We start from the raw sequence: 19,165 nt of genomic DNA on the forward strand, positions 1-19,165 counted from the left end.
TGCAAAGGTGTTGTTGATCTAACTAAGAAATCCAAAGAAGTTGGGGTGTGGAGCTATGAGTAAGGTATTTGTAGCCAAATTTCATTAGAAGGCAATTGTTTTGTGTAGCTAAATCTTCCAAGACCAACAAGTTTCTTAGATTTGCAAACGTTTTCCCAAACAATCAAGCATTTATGGCGGGAGAGAAGGCTGAATTGAACGACGAACTAGTTTGGTCAGAGGAATGGTCCATCCTATCCACTCAAAGTCTTGCATTGAATTACAACCATGCGTGATGCACTTTAGCCCATCCGACAAAACACTACTTTTGAAAGCGATCTCCTCTTGGACATTGAAGCTAAATGGTTGATGCCTCCTTCGTAAGTTTATTGGTCTGATTTTTCATGAGTGGTTATCGTGATGATTCTGGCGACCTGGTTGTGGGGGCAAATTATTTCATCGACCCTGCAGCAGATGTTTAAACTGTTGAGGCCATGGCGTTGAAACAATGCTTGGATCTAGTTGGAAGCACGAGAATTTAGAACTTAATAGTCCACTCCTACTATCTCCAATCGATGGAATGTATGAAAACAGTGCAGGATCCCCGTTGGTGGCGGCACCATCACAAATAATTGTTTCAACACTATAGTTGATTTTCACAATGTTGTTTTTGAGCACTGTGCTCGAGAAACTGATTCTGCACCTCATGAATTAGAAAGTATAGTGTGACGCCCGGATAGTTAAGCTACAGTAATTCTCTGTTAATGGCCCACTTCACTTCGATTACTGTTACTAATCTCACATTAGTTCGAAACCGATTCAAATTCAAATTCAAAATCAAGCAAACAATAAAAGTTTTCAAATATTTAAACTCAAATGTTCGGAGTGAACCAAATATTGCATAGGTAATTATGTTGGAGAAACCACACCTTTATAAAATGTTTAAATACTATTAGATGAATTAAAACAACAGTAAAAATAATTATTTGAATACCTTTTGTAATTAATAAACTGTCAAACTAATTATTTGAGGACTAGACTTTTTGTGACTATGGACTAAGATGAAATACTAATTCAGATGCTACGTGTATATTTTACTAAAACTAAGATTAATAGGAAACAAAACTAAGACAGAAAAGATAATATAAATAAAAAGAAAAAGGCAAAACAGAAAATAAAACAAAAGAATAGAAAACAAAGAACCCCCCCCCCGGCTCCCCATGGGCCTCGGCCCATCCCACCCAACCAGCCCTCAGCCCAGCCGGCACCCCACTCCTCTCCATAACCCCCACTCACCAGAAACCCTAACCTAACTCCCCCACTCCCCACGATCCCCACTCCCCCCGCGCGATCTGGATCGGGGGCGCCGCAACACATGCCTCCCCAATCCCGTCGCCCCCGAGCCCGACGTCAGCGCCCAACCGACGCTGCCCTGCCATCGCCGGACTGCCCCGCCCCACCGCTCCTTCGTCGCACGGCATCGGCCTCGACTGCCGTCACCACGCCGCCGCCCGAGGACCAAGTCATCGTCACCTCCCCGCCTCGCCCCCACGCTCGGACGCCCACACCGTTCGCCGCCACCTCGCCCCCGTCGTCGATTTGCCTCGCCGGACCACCCCGAGCCCGCTGCCCTCCCCGACCGGCCCCTTGAGAGCACGCCTTCCCCTCTCTGCCCCCGCGCTCACTACGCCTCCACCGCCGTAGGCCTCGTGCCCCTACAGCCGTCGCCGCTCACCGCGCTCACCCCCCTGCCTGCGCTGGCCGGTGCCCCGCGCACCCTGGCACGCGCCCCGGCGCGCGAGCCCGCGCCCCTGGATCCCCGAGCGTCGCCGCCCCCTGTACCCTCGTTGCCCGCTTCCGCCTGCGCCGCTCGCCCGCGACCCCCCTGCTGCTGCTCTGCACAGCCGCCTGGCCGCGCCCACGCCCCCTCTGCTCCGCCCGCCACGGATCTGTTCTCCCCGTCGGTGCCCTCGCCCGCCCGCGCGCCGTACCCCCCTCGCCGGAGCTCCCCCTGCCGCCCCGCAGCGCCCGGTCGGGTGTGCCTCTATTCGGGCTATGCCCGACGCCCGCGCCCGCTATGGCTCCCCAGAGCCACAGACTAGGGGGCCCCATGCCCCAGAAAACATTAAAGAAAAAGTGATTAAAACAAATAAATAATTAGTTAGTTAATGAATTAATTAACTTAATTAATTTTGATTAAACTAATGAAACTTAGTTAACCTAATTAACTAATTAAGCTAATAAATCATGTTTAGTTAGTCTGAGTCAATGACGAACGGGACCCACACGTCAGGTTGACCCAGTCAACCCCCTGTTGACTGCTGATGTCATGATGACGTCAGCTTACACTATTCTGGATAATGTTAGAATTAAATAGATAAATAAATTCAGAAAATGATTAAAACTTTAGAAAAACATAGAAACTAAACCGTAGCTCAGATGAAAATGTTTTCTACATGAAAGTTGCTCAGAACGACGAGACGAACCCGGGTACGTAGCTCGTTCGTCTGCCACACATCCCTAGCATAGCGAACACACAACTTTCCCCCTCCGGTTCATCTATCTGAAAACGCGAAACACCGGGGATACTTTCCCGGATGTTTTCCCCCTTCGCCGGTATCACCTATCCCCGCGTTAGATTAGCCCTGAGACCGCGTATTGCCTTGTTATATTTTGTGTGATGCTTTGTTTGCTCCGTATTTACTGTTTCTTCCCCCTCTTCTTCTCCGGTAGACCCCGAGACCGACGCCGCTGCTACCCAGTACGACTACGGTGTTGACGACCCCTCCCTCTCGGCTGAGCTTCCAGGCAAGCCCCCCCCCCCTTGATCACCAGATATCGCCTATTCCTTCTCTCTAGTGCTTGCATTAGAGTAGTGTAACATGTTACTGCTTTCGGTTAATCCTATTCTGCTGCACAGCCTGTCATTGTTGCTACAGTTGTTACCCTTACCATCTATCCTACTGCTTAGTATAGGATGCTAGTGTTCCATCAGTGGCCCTACACTCTTGTCCGTCTGCCATGCTGTACTACTGGGCCGTGATCACTCCGGGAGGTGATCTCGGGCATATGCTATATACTTTATACTATTACATTACTTATGATACTTTTCGGAGATGGGGGCTGAAAGGGCAGGTGGCTCCATCCCGGTAGAGGTGGTCCTGGGTTCCCGACGGCCCCCGACTGTTACTTGTGGCGGAGCGACAGGGCAGGTTGAGACCGCCTAGGAGAGAGGTGGGCCTGGCCCTGGTCGGCGTCCGCGGTTACTTCAAAATAACACGCTTAACGAGATCTTGGTATTTGATCTGAGTCTGGCCATTTGGTCTATACGCACTAACCAACTACGCGGGAACAGTTATGGGCACTCGACGTCGTGGTATCAGCCGAAGCCTTCGTGACGTCAGCGACTGAGCGGCGCGCGCCGGATTGGACGTAAGCCTGCCTTGTATTAAGGGGCTAGGTCTGCTTCCGGCCGCCTACGCAACGTGCAGGTGTGCAATGGGCGATGGGCCCAGACCCCTGCGCGCATAGGATTTAGACCGGCGTGCTGACCTCTCTGTTGAGCCTAGGTGGGGCTGCGACGTGTTGATCTTCCGAGGCCGGGCATGACCCAGGAAAGTGTGTCCGGCCAAATGGGATCGAGCGTGTTGGGTTATGTGGTGCACCCCTGCAGGGAAGTTTATCTATTCGAATAGCCGTGTCCTCGGTAAAAGGACGACCCGGAGTTGTACCTTGACCTTATGACAACTAGAACCGGATACTTAATAAAACACACCCTTCCAAGTGCCAGATATAACCCGGTGATCGCTCTCTAACAGGGCGACGAGGAGGGGATCGCCGGGTAGGTTTATGCTATGCGATGCTACTTGGTGAACTTACCATCTACTCTCTTCTACATGCTGCAAGATGGAGGTGGCCTGAAGCGTAGTCTTCGACAGGATTAGCTATCCCCCTCTTATTCTGGCATTCTGCAGTTCAGTCCACCGATATGGCCCTTTACACATATACCCATGCATATGTAGTGTAGCTCCTTGCTTGCGAGTACTTTGGATGAGTACTCACGGTTGCTTTTCTCCCTCTTTTCCCCCTTTCCTTTCTACCTGGTTGTCGCAACCAGATGCTGGAGCCCAGGAGCCAGACGCCACCGTCGACGACGACTCCTACTACACCGGAGGTGCCTACTACTACGTGCAGGCCGCTGCCGACGACCAGGAGTAGTTTAGGAGGATCCCAGGCAGGAGGCCTGCGCCTCTTTCGATCTGTATCCCAGTTTGTGCTAGCCTTCTTAAGGCAAACTTGTTTAACTTATGTCTGTACTCAGATATTGTTGCTTCCGCTGACTCGTCTATGATCGAGCACTTGTATTCGAGCCCTCGAGGCCCCTGGCTTGTATTATGATGCTTGTATGACTTATTTATGTTTTAGAGTTGTGTTGTGATATCTTCCCGTGAGTCCCTGATCTTGATCGTACACGTTTGCGTGCATGATTAGTGTACGATTGAATCGGGGGCGTCACAAGTTGGTATCAGAGCCGACTGCCTATAGGAATCCCCCTTCCATACTCCTTGGCCGAAGTCGAGTCTAGACATTGCAGAAATTTTACTAACATGGCTATGCGGCCCATGGGCCCACGTCGCCATTGGGTGGTATTAGGATCTTTTACTCCTCGATCTTTACTCCGGGATTCTGAACTCTCTTCTATTCGGGTTAAACGGTTTTTACTAAAATCTAACTTTAGGTTCTCGAAAATACTTTCTCCCGGAGAGCCCCTTCAGTCCAGATGATCGCCGGCTGCACCAGAAGATTTCGAAGATACTCTTCGATATTCTCTCGAGACCTTATGCCCGTTGCTTTTGCAATTCCCTTCCACCGAAATATCCCTATGGATAAATACTTACACCTGTCGTGCTTACTTTTATTCCCAGTCGATCTTGTTATTACAAGATACCCCGAGAATATTTTGTGCCTACTGCCTTGCAGTTTTTGCCACCTGAATACCCCTAAGAATAATTTCTCGCACTTTCCGAGTATCCGCTCATCCCCAGTTGTTCAGGTGTTTCACAAAATTCTTTGAAATACTATTCAATCCTCCGAAAATCCTTAGCAGCTTTATTGCTCTGCAAATACTTGTCTACTTGCATTATGGATGCTTCCCATATAACTGGCAATATTCATTAGTCTCCTTTGACACCGTCATTTTGATCCTGTTGATTCAACATGAGTGCGAATGCACGCAATCATCGGTTGATCCTTTTAAATTATCTATCCGGCTCAGATGTCATTTTGAACATGAGCTGGTTCTCAACCAATCCAATTGCCGTCGATTGTACCCCCAAGACTATTCAACTTATCCATCCCTAATCAGAACATTGCTTCTGATCCCTTGATTTGAAAATCATAATTCCTTTGCATTTGAGCTCTGGATTAGTCAGTTGTTTCTATAATCCAATGCCTTTGCATTGTTAATTCATTCTGATTGAGTACCGATACTCACATCCGATTCCTTGTGGTCCGCGAGACCAATTGCTTGGTTATTATCCGACGGTGTCCTTCATATCCAATAACCTTGTCGGTTCTTCCCCTAATATATAATGCCTTTTGTAAATTGTATCCTCTGTTTTTGTTAACCATGCTCTGCATTCGAGCTTGAGTTATTTTACTCCTGAAGTTTGTGGTATATGTTCCTAAGAGGCCCCGATGGGTTGGACATATGCCTTTTTTCTAATCCATGTGAACCCAGAAACTACTACGGGTCATACTCTACTGGTGTTATGCCAGATAAAATTTCAACACCACAACTTCGTTGAAGACGAGAAGTGAATGAAAGGTTGTGCATTAAAGAAGTGGGAGTCGACCTTGAACTTTGTGTTCATGCCCATGGACCTGATGTGGAACTTATCATGGAAGCTTCTTGCAAAATATTTAATCCTTTGGGAAATTCTTCCGGTGTCATTAAATTGGATCCCTTGCAGCTATGGTTCCGACCATATTGTTCTTCTTTGATCACATTTCTTGGGCAAGTTTAAGCATTTGTCTTCTACGGATCAATACCCCACTCCAACCTCTACTTTGATCTGTCATCGAGTATTACCCCCCTGGTATCTCGATAATATCACAGAACCATATTACTTCTTATGAGTTCTTCTTCAAGTATTATTTCTCATCAATTCCAATTTTCCCCGGGTTCTGAGTTGTTAGACACTCAGGGACACCGATAGTGAATCGAGTCTGTAACCCGATTCATTAACTCTAAGTAATTTTCGTTGCTTATGAGTTTAATAATCCTTCAAGTCATTCCTAGTCTGATTGTCTATTCCTTATCGTGCTAAATTTTAACTGTGCTACCTGGTCCTTCTTCCCGGAGCACCATTTTTGATGATGAGCTAAGCTTATGTCGATCTTCCTCATCATATCATTTCGCCTTGAACAACAAGCTTGATTTCGAGTTTGTGTCGTACCCATGGTTCCAATAACCTTTCGCTTCATCATTCCTTTGACTTGATGTCGTCGCTAATTGATTACATCTTCTTGAAATCTCTCGACAAATGTGTCGTGGTCATCATCAACCTTATGAGCTCGTCCTGGATATCAATCGGATTCATGAAGAGAAATACCATCCTTGCCCTCGAAGAGTTGTGTTATCATCGGCCACTTTATTGCCTTCCCTCCAACACAAACTTGTTCGTATTTTGTGTTGTACCTTGAGTTCCTTGCTATCCAACATTTGTTCTTCTTTACCTTGGAGTATTACCATCTTTTATGTCAAGAATGTCGTGAGAATTTCACCACCTCTTAAGAATTCTTGATATAGTAATACTTCTCGCCATCTCCGTTCATATCTTGGTCCCCGTGTTGATTCAAACCGGGGTACCAACAAGTGAACAGTGCTGCTTGGATTCTGAACTTCTAGCAACCCTATTGCTATGAAGTTGATGGTCGATAGTTCATTCTTAGACTATTGGTTGTTGAACCACCATTCTAACGTTGATCATGCTACCTAAGCCCATCTTTTGTGTGCACCTTTCAACTAATGTTTACTTGTGTATGTTTTCCTCGAGCATACCTCATTATATCATTTGATCTGACAAATGTTATCTCCTTGTTCACATAAGTGTGGAAATCCATCTATTGAAAATCTCAATGAATTGTCGCTAAGTCAATCAGCCACCTCCTCACCTCTCCTTGATTTAATGATGAACTCTTGTTTCAGAACTCGCTTCCATAGTTTAATTCCTGAGAATCTTACAATGTCATCTCGGCAATTTGTGGTGCACCCTTCTTCTGAGGCTTCCAGAGTCTGACTTATCCTGACACCAATCAGATCTGAATCTCGGTCAGATATGATGCTTGGAACATATTTCCAAGAGTTATAACAATGGTCTTTATGTGACCCGGTAAGGTGATGTCATGCCTAGCACACCTGGCCGGAGCACCTAGTGTTATAGTTTCCTTTTCTGCAAGGATATCCATTCATCCATGAGGAAATTGTAAGACTTATTCTACAGGTTGTTCCTGATGGATCCTTTGTATATCCAAGTCTGACCTTTGCTTGAAGACCATGTCAATGCTATCTCGAAGCATGTCTGTGGTACTCCAATTTTCGACAAGAACATTTGAAGCCCAATGCTAAATGTTTCTTGCTCAATTATCCAAACATCGTTGTATGGGTAATGTCATGAAGTTTCTCTCCCCTTACCTAAAGGGTTTTCTACATTATATCTTGTCACAGATATCATGCCCTGCTTGTCCTTGGGAAGGTATGCCCCAGAAATATGTGGTTAACACATTTTCCTTTCCATTTGTTCTATTTAATCTGATGACCACCTTTTCCTTTCCATTGTTTTGTTTAACCTTTCTGGTGATCTATATGATCTAAGCAGTAATATTCTTCTGCTTATGTAAACACCTAGGTGTACAATCGTGTCGGTAAGACCCTGTTACTTTTGTTTATGACATTCCGGTAACCACCGATGGACAAGAACTTTGCCTACTGGTCCGCCTCGTTCAACGAGCAGGAAAATGGTTCTCTTTGTCCCTCGCCCTTGGTACCGATGTTGTTGCCGACATAACTGACAGGCCATCCACTAACATGCCTTGCTATCATGATTGTGCAAGATGTAACCGCCCTTTCTACTTTTAAACCACATGGTGGGCCCATAACCCACAGTTCCACAGGATCGAAAACTGACTCTCCTGTACAACCCTGTTTCTAATGGATATTCCTTACGCTTGGCTTCGTATTTAATTCACGGGCCACCTTCCTAGTGCTCTATTCTGGTACCAGACGCAATACTTACTCTCGCTGCTCTGAACCCCTTTCTCACTCTGGTTTAGACTTCGAGCAACTATCTATCCGCTTGGAACCTCTTATTGTACCTTCGTACCTTACTCTCGATGTATTTTATATGTTCAACTCGAGAGATACTCTTATGCTCATTCATGGGTTAATCCCAGATTGTTTCCCTCATAAGCATTTTGTCGCAGCCGACCTGCCCCTTACCGATTCGTAAGTACGTTGGAGTTCCCAAAGAAAAGGACGACTTCACCCTGATGACCTGAAGCAGAGAAATAAAGACGTCAATGTAATGGATCGACCTCTTCGAGAAGAGCAACCAAGGCCGAGAAGATTCGTTAGAATTTCGTAACTAGACCTTTCCCCCTTCTCTACCTCTTAAATCTTGGGACGAGATTTCTTGTAGTGGAGGAGAATTGTGACGCCCGGATAGTTAAGCTACAGTAATTCTCTCTTAATGGCCCCACTTCACTTCGATTACTGTTGCTAATCTCACATTAGTTCGAAACTGATTCAAATTCAAATTCAAAATCAAGCAGACAATAAAAGTTTTCAAATATTTAAACTAAAATGTTCGGAGTGAACCAAATATTGCATAGGTAATTATGTTGGAGAAACCACACCTTTATAAAATGTTTAAATACTATTAGATGAATTAAAACAATAGTAAAAACAATTATTTGAATACCTTTTGTAATTAATAAAATGTCAAACTAATTATTTGAGGACTAGACTTTTTGTGACTATGGACTAAGATGAAATACTAATTTAGATGCTACGTGTATATTTTACTAAAACTAAGATTAATAGGAAACAAAACTAAGACAGAAAAGATAATATAAATAAAAAGAAAAAGGCAAAACAGAAAATAAAACAAAAGAATAGAAAACAAAGAAACCCCCCGGCTCCCCATGGGCCTCGGCCCATCCCACCCAACCAGCCCTCGGCCCAGCCGACACCCCACTCCTCTCCATAACCCCCACTCACCAGAAACCCTAACCTAACTCCCCCACTCCCCACGATCCCCACTCCCCCCGCGCGATCTGGATCGGGGGCGCCGCAACACATGCCGCCCCGATCCCGTCGCCCCCGAGCCCGACGTCGGCGCCCAACCGACGCTGCCCTGCCGTCGCCGGACTGCCCCGCCCCACTGCTCCTTCGTCGCACGGCATCGGCCTCGACTGCCGTCACCACGCCGCCGCCCGAGGACCTCGTCACCGTCACCTCCCCGCCTCGCCCCCACGCTCGGACACCCACACCGTTCGCCGCCATCTCGCCCCCGTCGTCGATCTGCCTCGCCGGACCACCCCGAGCCCGCTGCCCTCCCCGACCGGCCCCTTGTGAGCACGCCTCCCCCTCTCTGCCCCCGCGCTCACTACGCCTCCACCACTGTAGGCCTCGTGCCCTTGCAGCCGTCGCCGCTCACCGCGCTCACCCCCTGCCCGCGCTGGCCGGTGCCCCGCGCACCCTGGCCCGCGCCCCGGCGCGCGAGCCCGCGCCCCGAGATCCCCGAGCGTCGCCGCCCCCTGTACCCTCGTTGCTCGCTTCCGCCTGCGCCGCTCGCCCGCGACCCCCTGCTGCTGCTCTGCACAGCCCCCTGGCCGCGCCCACGCCCCCTCTGCTCCGCCCGCCACGGATCCGTTCGCCCGTCAGTGCCCTCGCCCGCCCCGCGCGCCGTACCCCCCTCGCCGGAGCTCCCCTGCCGCCCCGCAGCGCCCGGTCGGGTGCGCCTCTGTTCGGGCTGTGCCCGACGCCCGCGCCCGCTATGGCTCCCCAGAGCCACAGACTAGGGGGCCCCACGCCCCAGAAAACATTAAAGAAAAAGTGATTAAAACAAATAAATAATTATTTAGTTAATGAATTAATTAACTTAATTAATTATGTTTAATTAAACTAATGAAACTTAGTTAACCTAATTAACTAATTAAGCTAATAAATCCTGTTTAGTTAGTCTGAGTCAATGACGAACGGGACCCACACGTCAGGTTGACCCAGTCAACCCCCTGTTGACTGCTGACGTCATGATGGCGTCAGCTTACACTATTCTGGATAATGTTAGAATTAATAGATAAATAAATTCAGAAAATGATTAAAACTTTAGAAAAACATAGAAAATAAACCGTAGCTCAGATGAAAATGTTTTCTACATGAAAGTTGCTCAGAACGACGAGACGAATCCGGATACGCAGCCCGTTCATCCGCCACACATCCCTAGCATAGGGAACACACAACTTTCCCCCTCCGGTTCATCTGTTCGAAAACGCGAAACACCGGGGATACTTTCCCGGATGTTTTCCCCTTCGCCGGTATCACCTATCCCCGCGTTAGATTACCCCTGGCACCGCGTATTGCCTTGTTATATTTTGTGTGATGCTTTGTTTGCTCCGTATTTACTGTTTCTTCCCCCACTTCTTCTCCGGTAGATCCCGAGACCGACGCCGCTGCTACCCAGTACGACTACGGTGTTGACGACCCCTCCTTCTCGGTTGAGCTTCCAGGCAAGCCCCCCCCTTGGTCACCAGATATCGCCTATTCCTTCTCTCTACTGCTTGCATTAGAGTAGTGTAACATGTTACTGCTTTCGGTTAATCCTATTCTGCTGCATAGCATGTCATTGTTGCTACAGTTGTTACCCTTACCTGCTATCCTACTGCTTAGTATAGGATGCTAGTGTTCCATCAGTGGCCCTACACTCTTGTCCGTCTGCCATGCTATACTACTGGGCCGTGATCACTCCGGGAGGTGATCTCGGGCATATGCTATATACTTTATACTATTACATTACTTATGATACTGTTCGGAGATGGGGGCTGAAGGGGCAGGTGGCTCCATCCCGGTAGAGGTGGGCCTGGGTTCCCGACGGCCCCCGACTGTTACTTGTGGCGGAGCGACAGGGCAGGTTGAGACCGCCTAGGAGAGAGGTGGGCCTGGCCCTGGTCGGCGTCCGCGGTTACTTCAAAATAACACGCTTAACGAGATCTTGGTATTTGATCTGAGTCTGGCCATTTGGTCTATACGCACTAACCAACTACGCGGGAACAGTTATGGGCACTCGACGTCGTGGTATCAGCCAAAGCCTTCGTGACGTCAGCGACTGAGCGGCACGCGCCGGATTGGAACGTAAGCCTGCTCTTGTATTAAGGGGGCTAGTTCTGCTTCCGGCCGCGTACGCAACGTGCAGGTGTGCAATGGGCGATGGGCCCACACCCCTGCGCGCATAGGATTTAGACCGGCGTGCTGACCTCTCTGTTGAGCCTAGGTGGGGCTGCGACGTGTTGATCTTACGAGGCCGGGCATGACCCAGGAAAGTGTGTCCGGCCAAATGGGATTGAGCGTGTTGGGTTATGTGGTGCACCCGTGCAGGGAAGTTTATCTATTCGAATAGCTGTGTCCCTCGGTAAAAGAACGACCCGGAGTTGTACCTTGACCTTATGACAACTAGAACCGGATACTTAATAAAACACACCCTTCCAAGTGCCAGATATAACCCGGTGATCGCTCTCTAACAGGGCGACGAGGAGGGGATCGCCGGGTAGGTTTATGCTATGCGATGCTACTTGGTGAACTTACCATCTACTCTCTTCTACATGCTGCAAGATGGAGGTGGCCTGAAGCGTAGTCTTCGACAGGATTAGCTATCCCCCTCTTATTCTGGCATTCTGCAGTTCAGTCCACCGATATGGCCCTTTACACATATACCCATGCATATGTAGTGTAGCTCCATGCTTGCGAGTACTTTGGATGAGTACTCACGGTTGCTTTTCTCCCTCTTTTCCCCCTTTCCTTTCTACCTGGTTGTCGCAACCAGATGCTGGAGCCCAGGAGCCAGACGCCACCGTCGACGACGACTCCTACTACACCGGAGGTGCCTACTACTACGTCCAGCCCGCTGACGACGACCAGGAGTAGTTTAGGAGGATCCCAGGTAGGAGGCCTGCGCCTCTTTCGATCTGTATCCCAGTTTGTGCTAGCCTTCCTAAGGCAAACTTGTTTAACTTATGTCTGTACTCAGATATTGTTGCTTCTGCTGACTCGTCTATGATCGAGCACTTGTATTTGAGCCCTCGAGGCCCCTGGCTTGTATTATGATGCTTGTATGACTTATTTATGTTGTAGAGTTGTGTTGTGATATCTTCCCGTGAGTCCCTGATCTTGATCGTACACATTTGCGTGCATGATTAGTGTACGATTGAATCGGGGGCGTCACATATAGCTCGGGTTCATTCGCCGGAAACGTGGATCTATCCTTATTTCATATGATATAAAACTCGCCATGAAGGCTTTCCTAAAAACATGTTGTATTCAACCTCTAGCTAATTTAAAATCTAGGTTCAATATACAAATGGAGTAGACCTCTAGTTTTAGTAGTCTATCCACCACTCTCTGCTTGACTCCCATCAATCCAGCCGGGCTATGGGTTGCCAGCCGCGTCGGACTCCCCTGTCACGACGACAAGGTAAGCCACCACCTACAACACTACTCCCAAGCGGTTTACGTCGGTCAGGGCCGCAACGTGACTCCATGGGAGGGAACTCACCCTGCAAACATCATATATCAAAACGGGCGTTGTCCATCGGTCTAATCCGACAACAGTGAGGAGACTGGAGATGGTGGAGGAGAGGAACGGGGGTGGCGGCTAGGTCGCCTGTGACGTGGTCCTCTAGAGCGACGCATGTGATGTTATGTGATGAGATGGACGATACGATGTCTCGATATCTTCTACTATATACCCCTATAAAATCAAAGCGGTGAACCAAATCCACCCTACCCATGTCCACGCCGCTCCCGTGTTTAGCACCACATGTGTTTATAGCACTAAAACACTTGACTGATCTCAGCCATCATATACCCTGTAAAAGCACGAAGAGTGGAGAACCAAATCCATCCTTCACTCATGTGTTTATCACCAAAGATGTTGATCTCGGCCGTCAAAATATGTCAATCTAAAGACGCGATGTTTAACATGGCAAGTAATTATTTCTTAATAGCTATCCATATTTAGGTTCCATGGTTATCTTCCTCAATCTATCTGCTCTCTATGCAGAACGAGACTTTTTTTTTGCGAGAGTACGCACAAGACTACACTTAAATTAAAAAATATATAGGAGAATACTCTCATAGATCAAGAATATTTTTTTTATAGGATATAAGAATTGAATTTTTGATAATCATATTTTTATCCATCCAATGTGAAGATGGGTCTAAATCTTGTGATCATAAATTGTGGTTACTGGTTTAATGAATACTCGCTCCGTTCTAAAATTACTTGTGTTAAATTTGTCTAGATACGGATATACCTAACACTAGTATATCTAGATAAATGACAAGTAATTTGGGGCGTTGATAATATTTTTTATGATGATGTGGGTGGTGACTAATTCAGTTAGATGATTGTGTTGCCAAAGGACGGCGATCCCATTATTTGATTCCTACCCCCAACAAGAACACCGAAATTTTGTCTGGGAGCTGACTGTATACCAGTGGTATCTGGCCAAGTGCAGAATCAGCGCCAACCGCCACGCAACCAAATCCAAAGCCGAGACAATCAGTCGACAGCAATGATGAGCCAGTTAAATCAATTAAATGATGATCACCAAACACGTTAGGCAAAATCAATCCGGACGGCGGCGAGCTGGAAAGCAGGAGGAGCCGAGCTGGAATAAAATCGGCGGCGACCGACGACAGGAGGATTACAGACGGAAAACTCGTTTTGGCTTTAAAGAAATCCAAGCCGGTACTCCCTTGCCATCATCATCGACACCACCTCCCCCGTCCCGCTTCTCTTCCCTTCCCCGTCCCATTCCCTTTCCCTCTTCGCCGCCGTCCCAGACAGGCAGATAGCTCAGCTAAGGGGCTCTTCCTCTCCCCAAGACCATCCGCGCCCCCATCCTCCGTCTGGTTCTTGCTTCGCTGCGCCGCCGCCGGCAGCTGAGGTGAGGCTTCCCTGACCCCGTCATTCGTGTATGCCTCCGCCGTGTATTGGCCTGACCGTTTGTGCTGATGTCAAATCTGGTTCCAGGGACAAGAAGTGAGCAAAAGGAGAAGTCGATCGATTGGTCATTATGCGGCGGTGGTTTTGCTGCGCACATGTTGACACACCGTATCAGGAAAACGGGGATGAGTTTCCCAACAGTCCTGAACGGGCAAATGGTACGTTTGAGCATGCCCTGCTTCTAGAATCTGAACATATAAATGAGTTTCCGACAGACTGATACATCATGTTTCTACCCTTGTCCATGTTCAGTTGGCATTTTTTACACGACTAGTGCAAATGGCAGTTTGTACTATTAGGAATTGATAACAAAGGACTGCCCGTAATTCACCCCTGCTGGTTGATAGAGCTTTGTATTAGATGAGAGTACCATTTCCAGTGCAATGGGCATACTTGTCTCACTTGCAATCGGTTTTGGGGTTATTGACCAATTGGAACTTTATTTCCCTCCTACCATTATGATGGAAAAACCAGTTTTATTCAGTAACTCCCTCCGCCCCGAATTACTTGTCGCACAAATGGATAGAAATGGATGAATCTAGAACTAAAAATACGTTTAGACATTCATTTCTGCGACAAGTAATTCCGGACGGAGGGAGTATAATATAGCGATGCACAACTTTGTTGGGTACATGCATTGCTAGCTGTATATAGCAGATAGTTGACTGAAACAGCCAAACTGTACTGTCACATAGTCTAGACTAGTCTAACTAATACAATTATTCATTCATCAACGTCAAGTTTGAAGTTCCTTCCTCCGGGGCTATCTGTAACTACCAATTAGACCGTCTTTTTTGGTGACCAACATGACAGTCTATTTATTCGAGGTCTTCGAGGAAACTTGTCTGGTACAGCTGAACGGCATTGATCAGCTGATGGTTTTTGCTGATTCAGTTATTCAGTTGAACTATTGCAAAGTTCAGTTATCCTGTAGTTCATGATAGTTATGGAAGGAAGGAGTAGGTGATATCATATATCTTTTTGTCAAGCGTAGGTGATACTCCGTATCATATATCAACGCATTCTGCATAATATCTCTGCGTTCTATGTCTCTGCTGCTGACACCATATCCGTTTTAACATATGGGCTTCAGGTAATGGTTTTACTCAAGTTGGTGATCAGGGAAAAGCACCTCCCTCCATTGAAGTACCTGAATTGTCATTTGATGAACTGAAAGAAAAGACGGATGATTTTGGGTCAAAAGCTTTGGTTGGTGAGGGTTCATATGGAAGGGTGTATTATGCTGTTCTAGAGAACGGGACACATGTGGCTGTGAAAAAGCTTGATACTTCAGCTGACCCTGAACCTGACAATGAATTTATCGCACAGGTATGGTTGCCAGGTATATAGCTATCTGCATATGTATTCTAAGTTATCTACAAATTTTATTGACCAATTGTTATGGGCCTTTTCCTTCTTTGGATATAGGTCTCCGTTATTTCTAGATTAAAACATGAACATTTTGTTGACATGCTTGGGTACTGTCTGGAAGGAGATCAACACTTACTGGCCTACGAATTTGCTACTATGGGTTCTCTGCATGATATTTTGCATGGTATTTATCTAGCATACACATAAGAGTTACCATTAAGCAAATTCAAGGTTTTATATATGTCCATTCCATGCATCCTGCCATCAAAGCTACACATATATAACATTGTGCGTATTCTTTTTGAAATTTTGCTCTTTCAACAGGGAGAAAGGGTGTTGCTGGTGCACAGCCTGGCCCAGCACTTGACTGGATGCAAAGGATCAACATTGCTGTTGATGCTGCAAAAGGGCTTGAGTATCTTCACGAGAAGGTCCAGCCTTCTGTAGTCCATCGGGACATACGGTCGAGCAATGTACTTTTATTTGAGGACTACAAAGCTAAAATTGCAGATTTCAACCTTTCAAATCAATCGCCAGATATGGCTGCTCGTCTACATTCTACTCGTGTGCTTGGAACCTTTGGATATCATGCTCCCGAGTAATTATTTCAACTCATATATCTGAAATATTTTCCATAGTTCTGTATAATATATTTTTGATTGTGGTCCTGAGTAATAATCTGCTGGGGGTTTCACCAAACCATCGCAGTAAGAAAGGATTCTAGTGAACTTCAGTTTTGTGTTTTGCAACTGAAGTTTCTTTAACACTTAATATTTAGGCACTGAATAGATATGGCAAACTATAGTATTCACCTGATTCCAACATATAAGAGGTGTCCTATGCCATGCAGGTATGCCATGACAGGCCAACTGACGCAAAAAAGTGATGTGTATAGCTTTGGCGTTGTTCTTTTGGAGCTCCTAACTGGAAGGAAACCAGTAGATCACACGATGCCAAGGGGACAGCAGAGTCTTGTTACATGGGTATGTATACATTCACTTCTTTTGTTCACCCTATTATTCAACAAGATTCTGCCTTCAAAGGGGAAGAGCTGTCATTTCTTTGTCTGTGGTGTTGTCCTGATGGGGTTCGATTTATAGAGGCTATAATAGACTTAATAAGGCTGAGGCTAACAGCCCCATTTTCACAGTACATAAGATGTAATGTTCAACTTCAAACCCCTTGTGTTTTCTGGCACTAGATGCAATAATGCATGCTTCTATAATTCCATATAACATATTTGTTCTGGATTATGCGTAAGCAGTTCTGTACATATCTGGATAACTTTGTTGTTTGGCACGTCAGTAAAGATTTTTGCAATTCTCTACCAGAAAAGGTAGCCGGATGTAGTAATTTCTAGGTTTAATTTATAGACTGATTTGTTATTCATCTTCAAACCAGGCAACACCAAGGCTTGGTGAGGACAAGGTAAAACAATGTATTGATCCAAGATTAAATGGAGAGTACCCTCCAAAAGGAGTTGCCAAGGTATATCTTCCTCCCTCCTCCCTAATGCATATGCCGATATGCGCTTGTGAAGCACCATTTTTAGTACACATCTATATGTGTATCATTTTGTGCTAAAAAGGAAAGTTATAGATGGCCAACAATTACAAAGCCACTCAAAATGGCTGCGACCTGATGAGAACAACACTATGTACATGCTTAATACATCCAAAGATGGTTTTATTTAGGAAGTGGATGGACGGGCATTTCTCAGCTTTGCTCAAATATTCTTAAAGTTACTTTGTGTTGCTAGGGAAAAACTGCATTGCTAGCTCTAGTTTTTCTTTCTTTTAGGAATGGATGGACATTTCTCAGCTTTTAACAATCTTCAAGTTGCTATGAATTGCTAGGGAAAATTTGCATTGCTTGAACTAGATTTGTGAAATTCTAGCATATCAACCGTTGTTTTATTTGCTATCTGTGCAGCTTGCGGCAGTGGCAGCTCTCTGTGTGCAATACGAGTCTGAGTTCAGACCCAGCATGAGCATTGTAGTCAAAGCATTGTCTCCCCTTATAAATAAACCACAGCAGCCACCGGGAGCTCCAGACACACCTTCAGATACTTGACAACATGTGCAATTCGAGATTCATGTAAAGTAATACCAATTTTCCTCGGTACGTCATTTTGATGCAACTTTTCCACCTGTTTATATGTTGTCTTGATCAGGTTGTATATCAGAGAAATATAATAACCCAATCTTATGGATCACCCTGTAGGTTGCCCTGGCAGGTACTGCTTGCCCATATTTCTTGTGGTCATCGAGGACTACTGCAGCTAATTGGTTTTTTTGTGTCCTTTTCACTCCTATACTTGTTTTGTTTGTTCTGTGTTCTGTGTTCTTCAGGCAGTACTTGATGCTTCCTTTCACCTTGTAATTGGGTTGCTCATACTTCGATCTCAGTGGTTAATAATGCCTTAATTCTTTGAGTTTGTATTCTAGTGTTTTAAAATGCCACAGGTGCTAATGCATGTTTGTTGAGTTTTTTTTAATAGAGTTTAGATTCTCTGCCCATGGAATGTTCACTTCAGTAAGCTTTTCTTGCCTATGTTAACTTATAATAACTAGTCTTAGTAGTCAGAATCCCGAAAAAAATAAGTCTTAGTAGTCAGAAATTTTTCTTGGTGAGAATTTGGTAAATTATTAGCAGGTTTGTTTCCAAAACACTGTACTTCCTTCAGGCATTGAATAGGCCTGCGCATCTCACGGCTGGTGTTGTTTTGGTCTGGTAATTTGTAGTTGCCTGCCATACACAGTTCTTTTTGCATGTTCTTTTTGCCTGATGGATTGTAAACATAGACGATCTGTCGCCAACATGTACTTCAGACGCGGTGAAAGTGAAAAACATGTACTCTGGTGCAATTTGTACTCCTCGTGAAGTGCAACATGTACTTCACGCACATGCAACGTATGCTCCATGTTGCTAACATATACTCTGCCTGGCACATCAGTCGCGCACTAGTGTATGTGTTGAGTGCGCATGGAAATAAAAACGCGAGGGTGGGGTGGGGGCAGGCACCGGGCTAGCGCGAGCGAACCAACCCGGCAGAGGGAGCCCTGCGCGTCAGCAGGCGCGACGCATGCCCCTCCTGTCGCAGCCGAACTAGCCCGGCGCGGGGCGAGGATGCCGACAGGCGGGTCCTGCCTCTCCTTCGTGCACGGGACAATGTGCAAGATGCCGCGTGTGAGGCAGCCAAAATCACCCCATGATGGTGGCTCTGGCTGAGCACACGGTCCACCTGTCATGGACCCTTGAGATGGGCGCCCGGGTGCGTACTGTCCGGTAGGTCACACGACACGAAGAGCCCCCGAGAGGCCCCCACGGCACGCCATCGGGCAATGGACGGGGCAAAGGACAGTCTCGCCCGTGGAGGCGCCCAGGAGGCGGGCACTCCAGCATCTTTTACAAGAGTAATGATGCCCCAACGTCTCCAATAGGTACCCAATAATAAGGCACAACCAACTCCAGCATCTTTTATAAGAGTAATGATGCCCCAGCATCTCCAATAGGTACCTAATAATAAG

At 46.5% G+C, this 19,165-nt stretch overlaps 1 protein-coding gene across 1 annotated transcript; it reads left to right on the plus strand.

The window, feature by feature from the left end:
- The first annotated feature begins 13,906 nt into the window (after window positions 1-13,906).
- Window positions 13,907-18,152, plus strand: LOC123168493 (PTI1-like tyrosine-protein kinase 3). The gene is made up of 9 exons (XM_044586378.1): window positions 13,907-14,205; window positions 14,292-14,422; window positions 15,358-15,593; window positions 15,693-15,819; window positions 15,960-16,233; window positions 16,486-16,618; window positions 17,037-17,123; window positions 17,568-17,756; window positions 17,859-18,152. Exons 2-8 carry the CDS (start codon window positions 14,335-14,337, stop codon window positions 17,706-17,708), a joined length of 1,086 nt encoding a protein of 361 aa, XP_044442313.1. The 5' UTR covers window positions 13,907-14,205; window positions 14,292-14,334; the 3' UTR covers window positions 17,709-17,756; window positions 17,859-18,152.
- Window positions 18,153-19,165: the final 1,013 nt, after the last annotated feature.

The sequence above is a fragment of the Triticum aestivum genome, chromosome 7D (genome assembly GCF_018294505.1).
Source record: "Triticum aestivum cultivar Chinese Spring chromosome 7D, IWGSC CS RefSeq v2.1, whole genome shotgun sequence".
Taxonomy (NCBI): Eukaryota; Viridiplantae; Streptophyta; class Magnoliopsida; order Poales; family Poaceae; genus Triticum; species Triticum aestivum.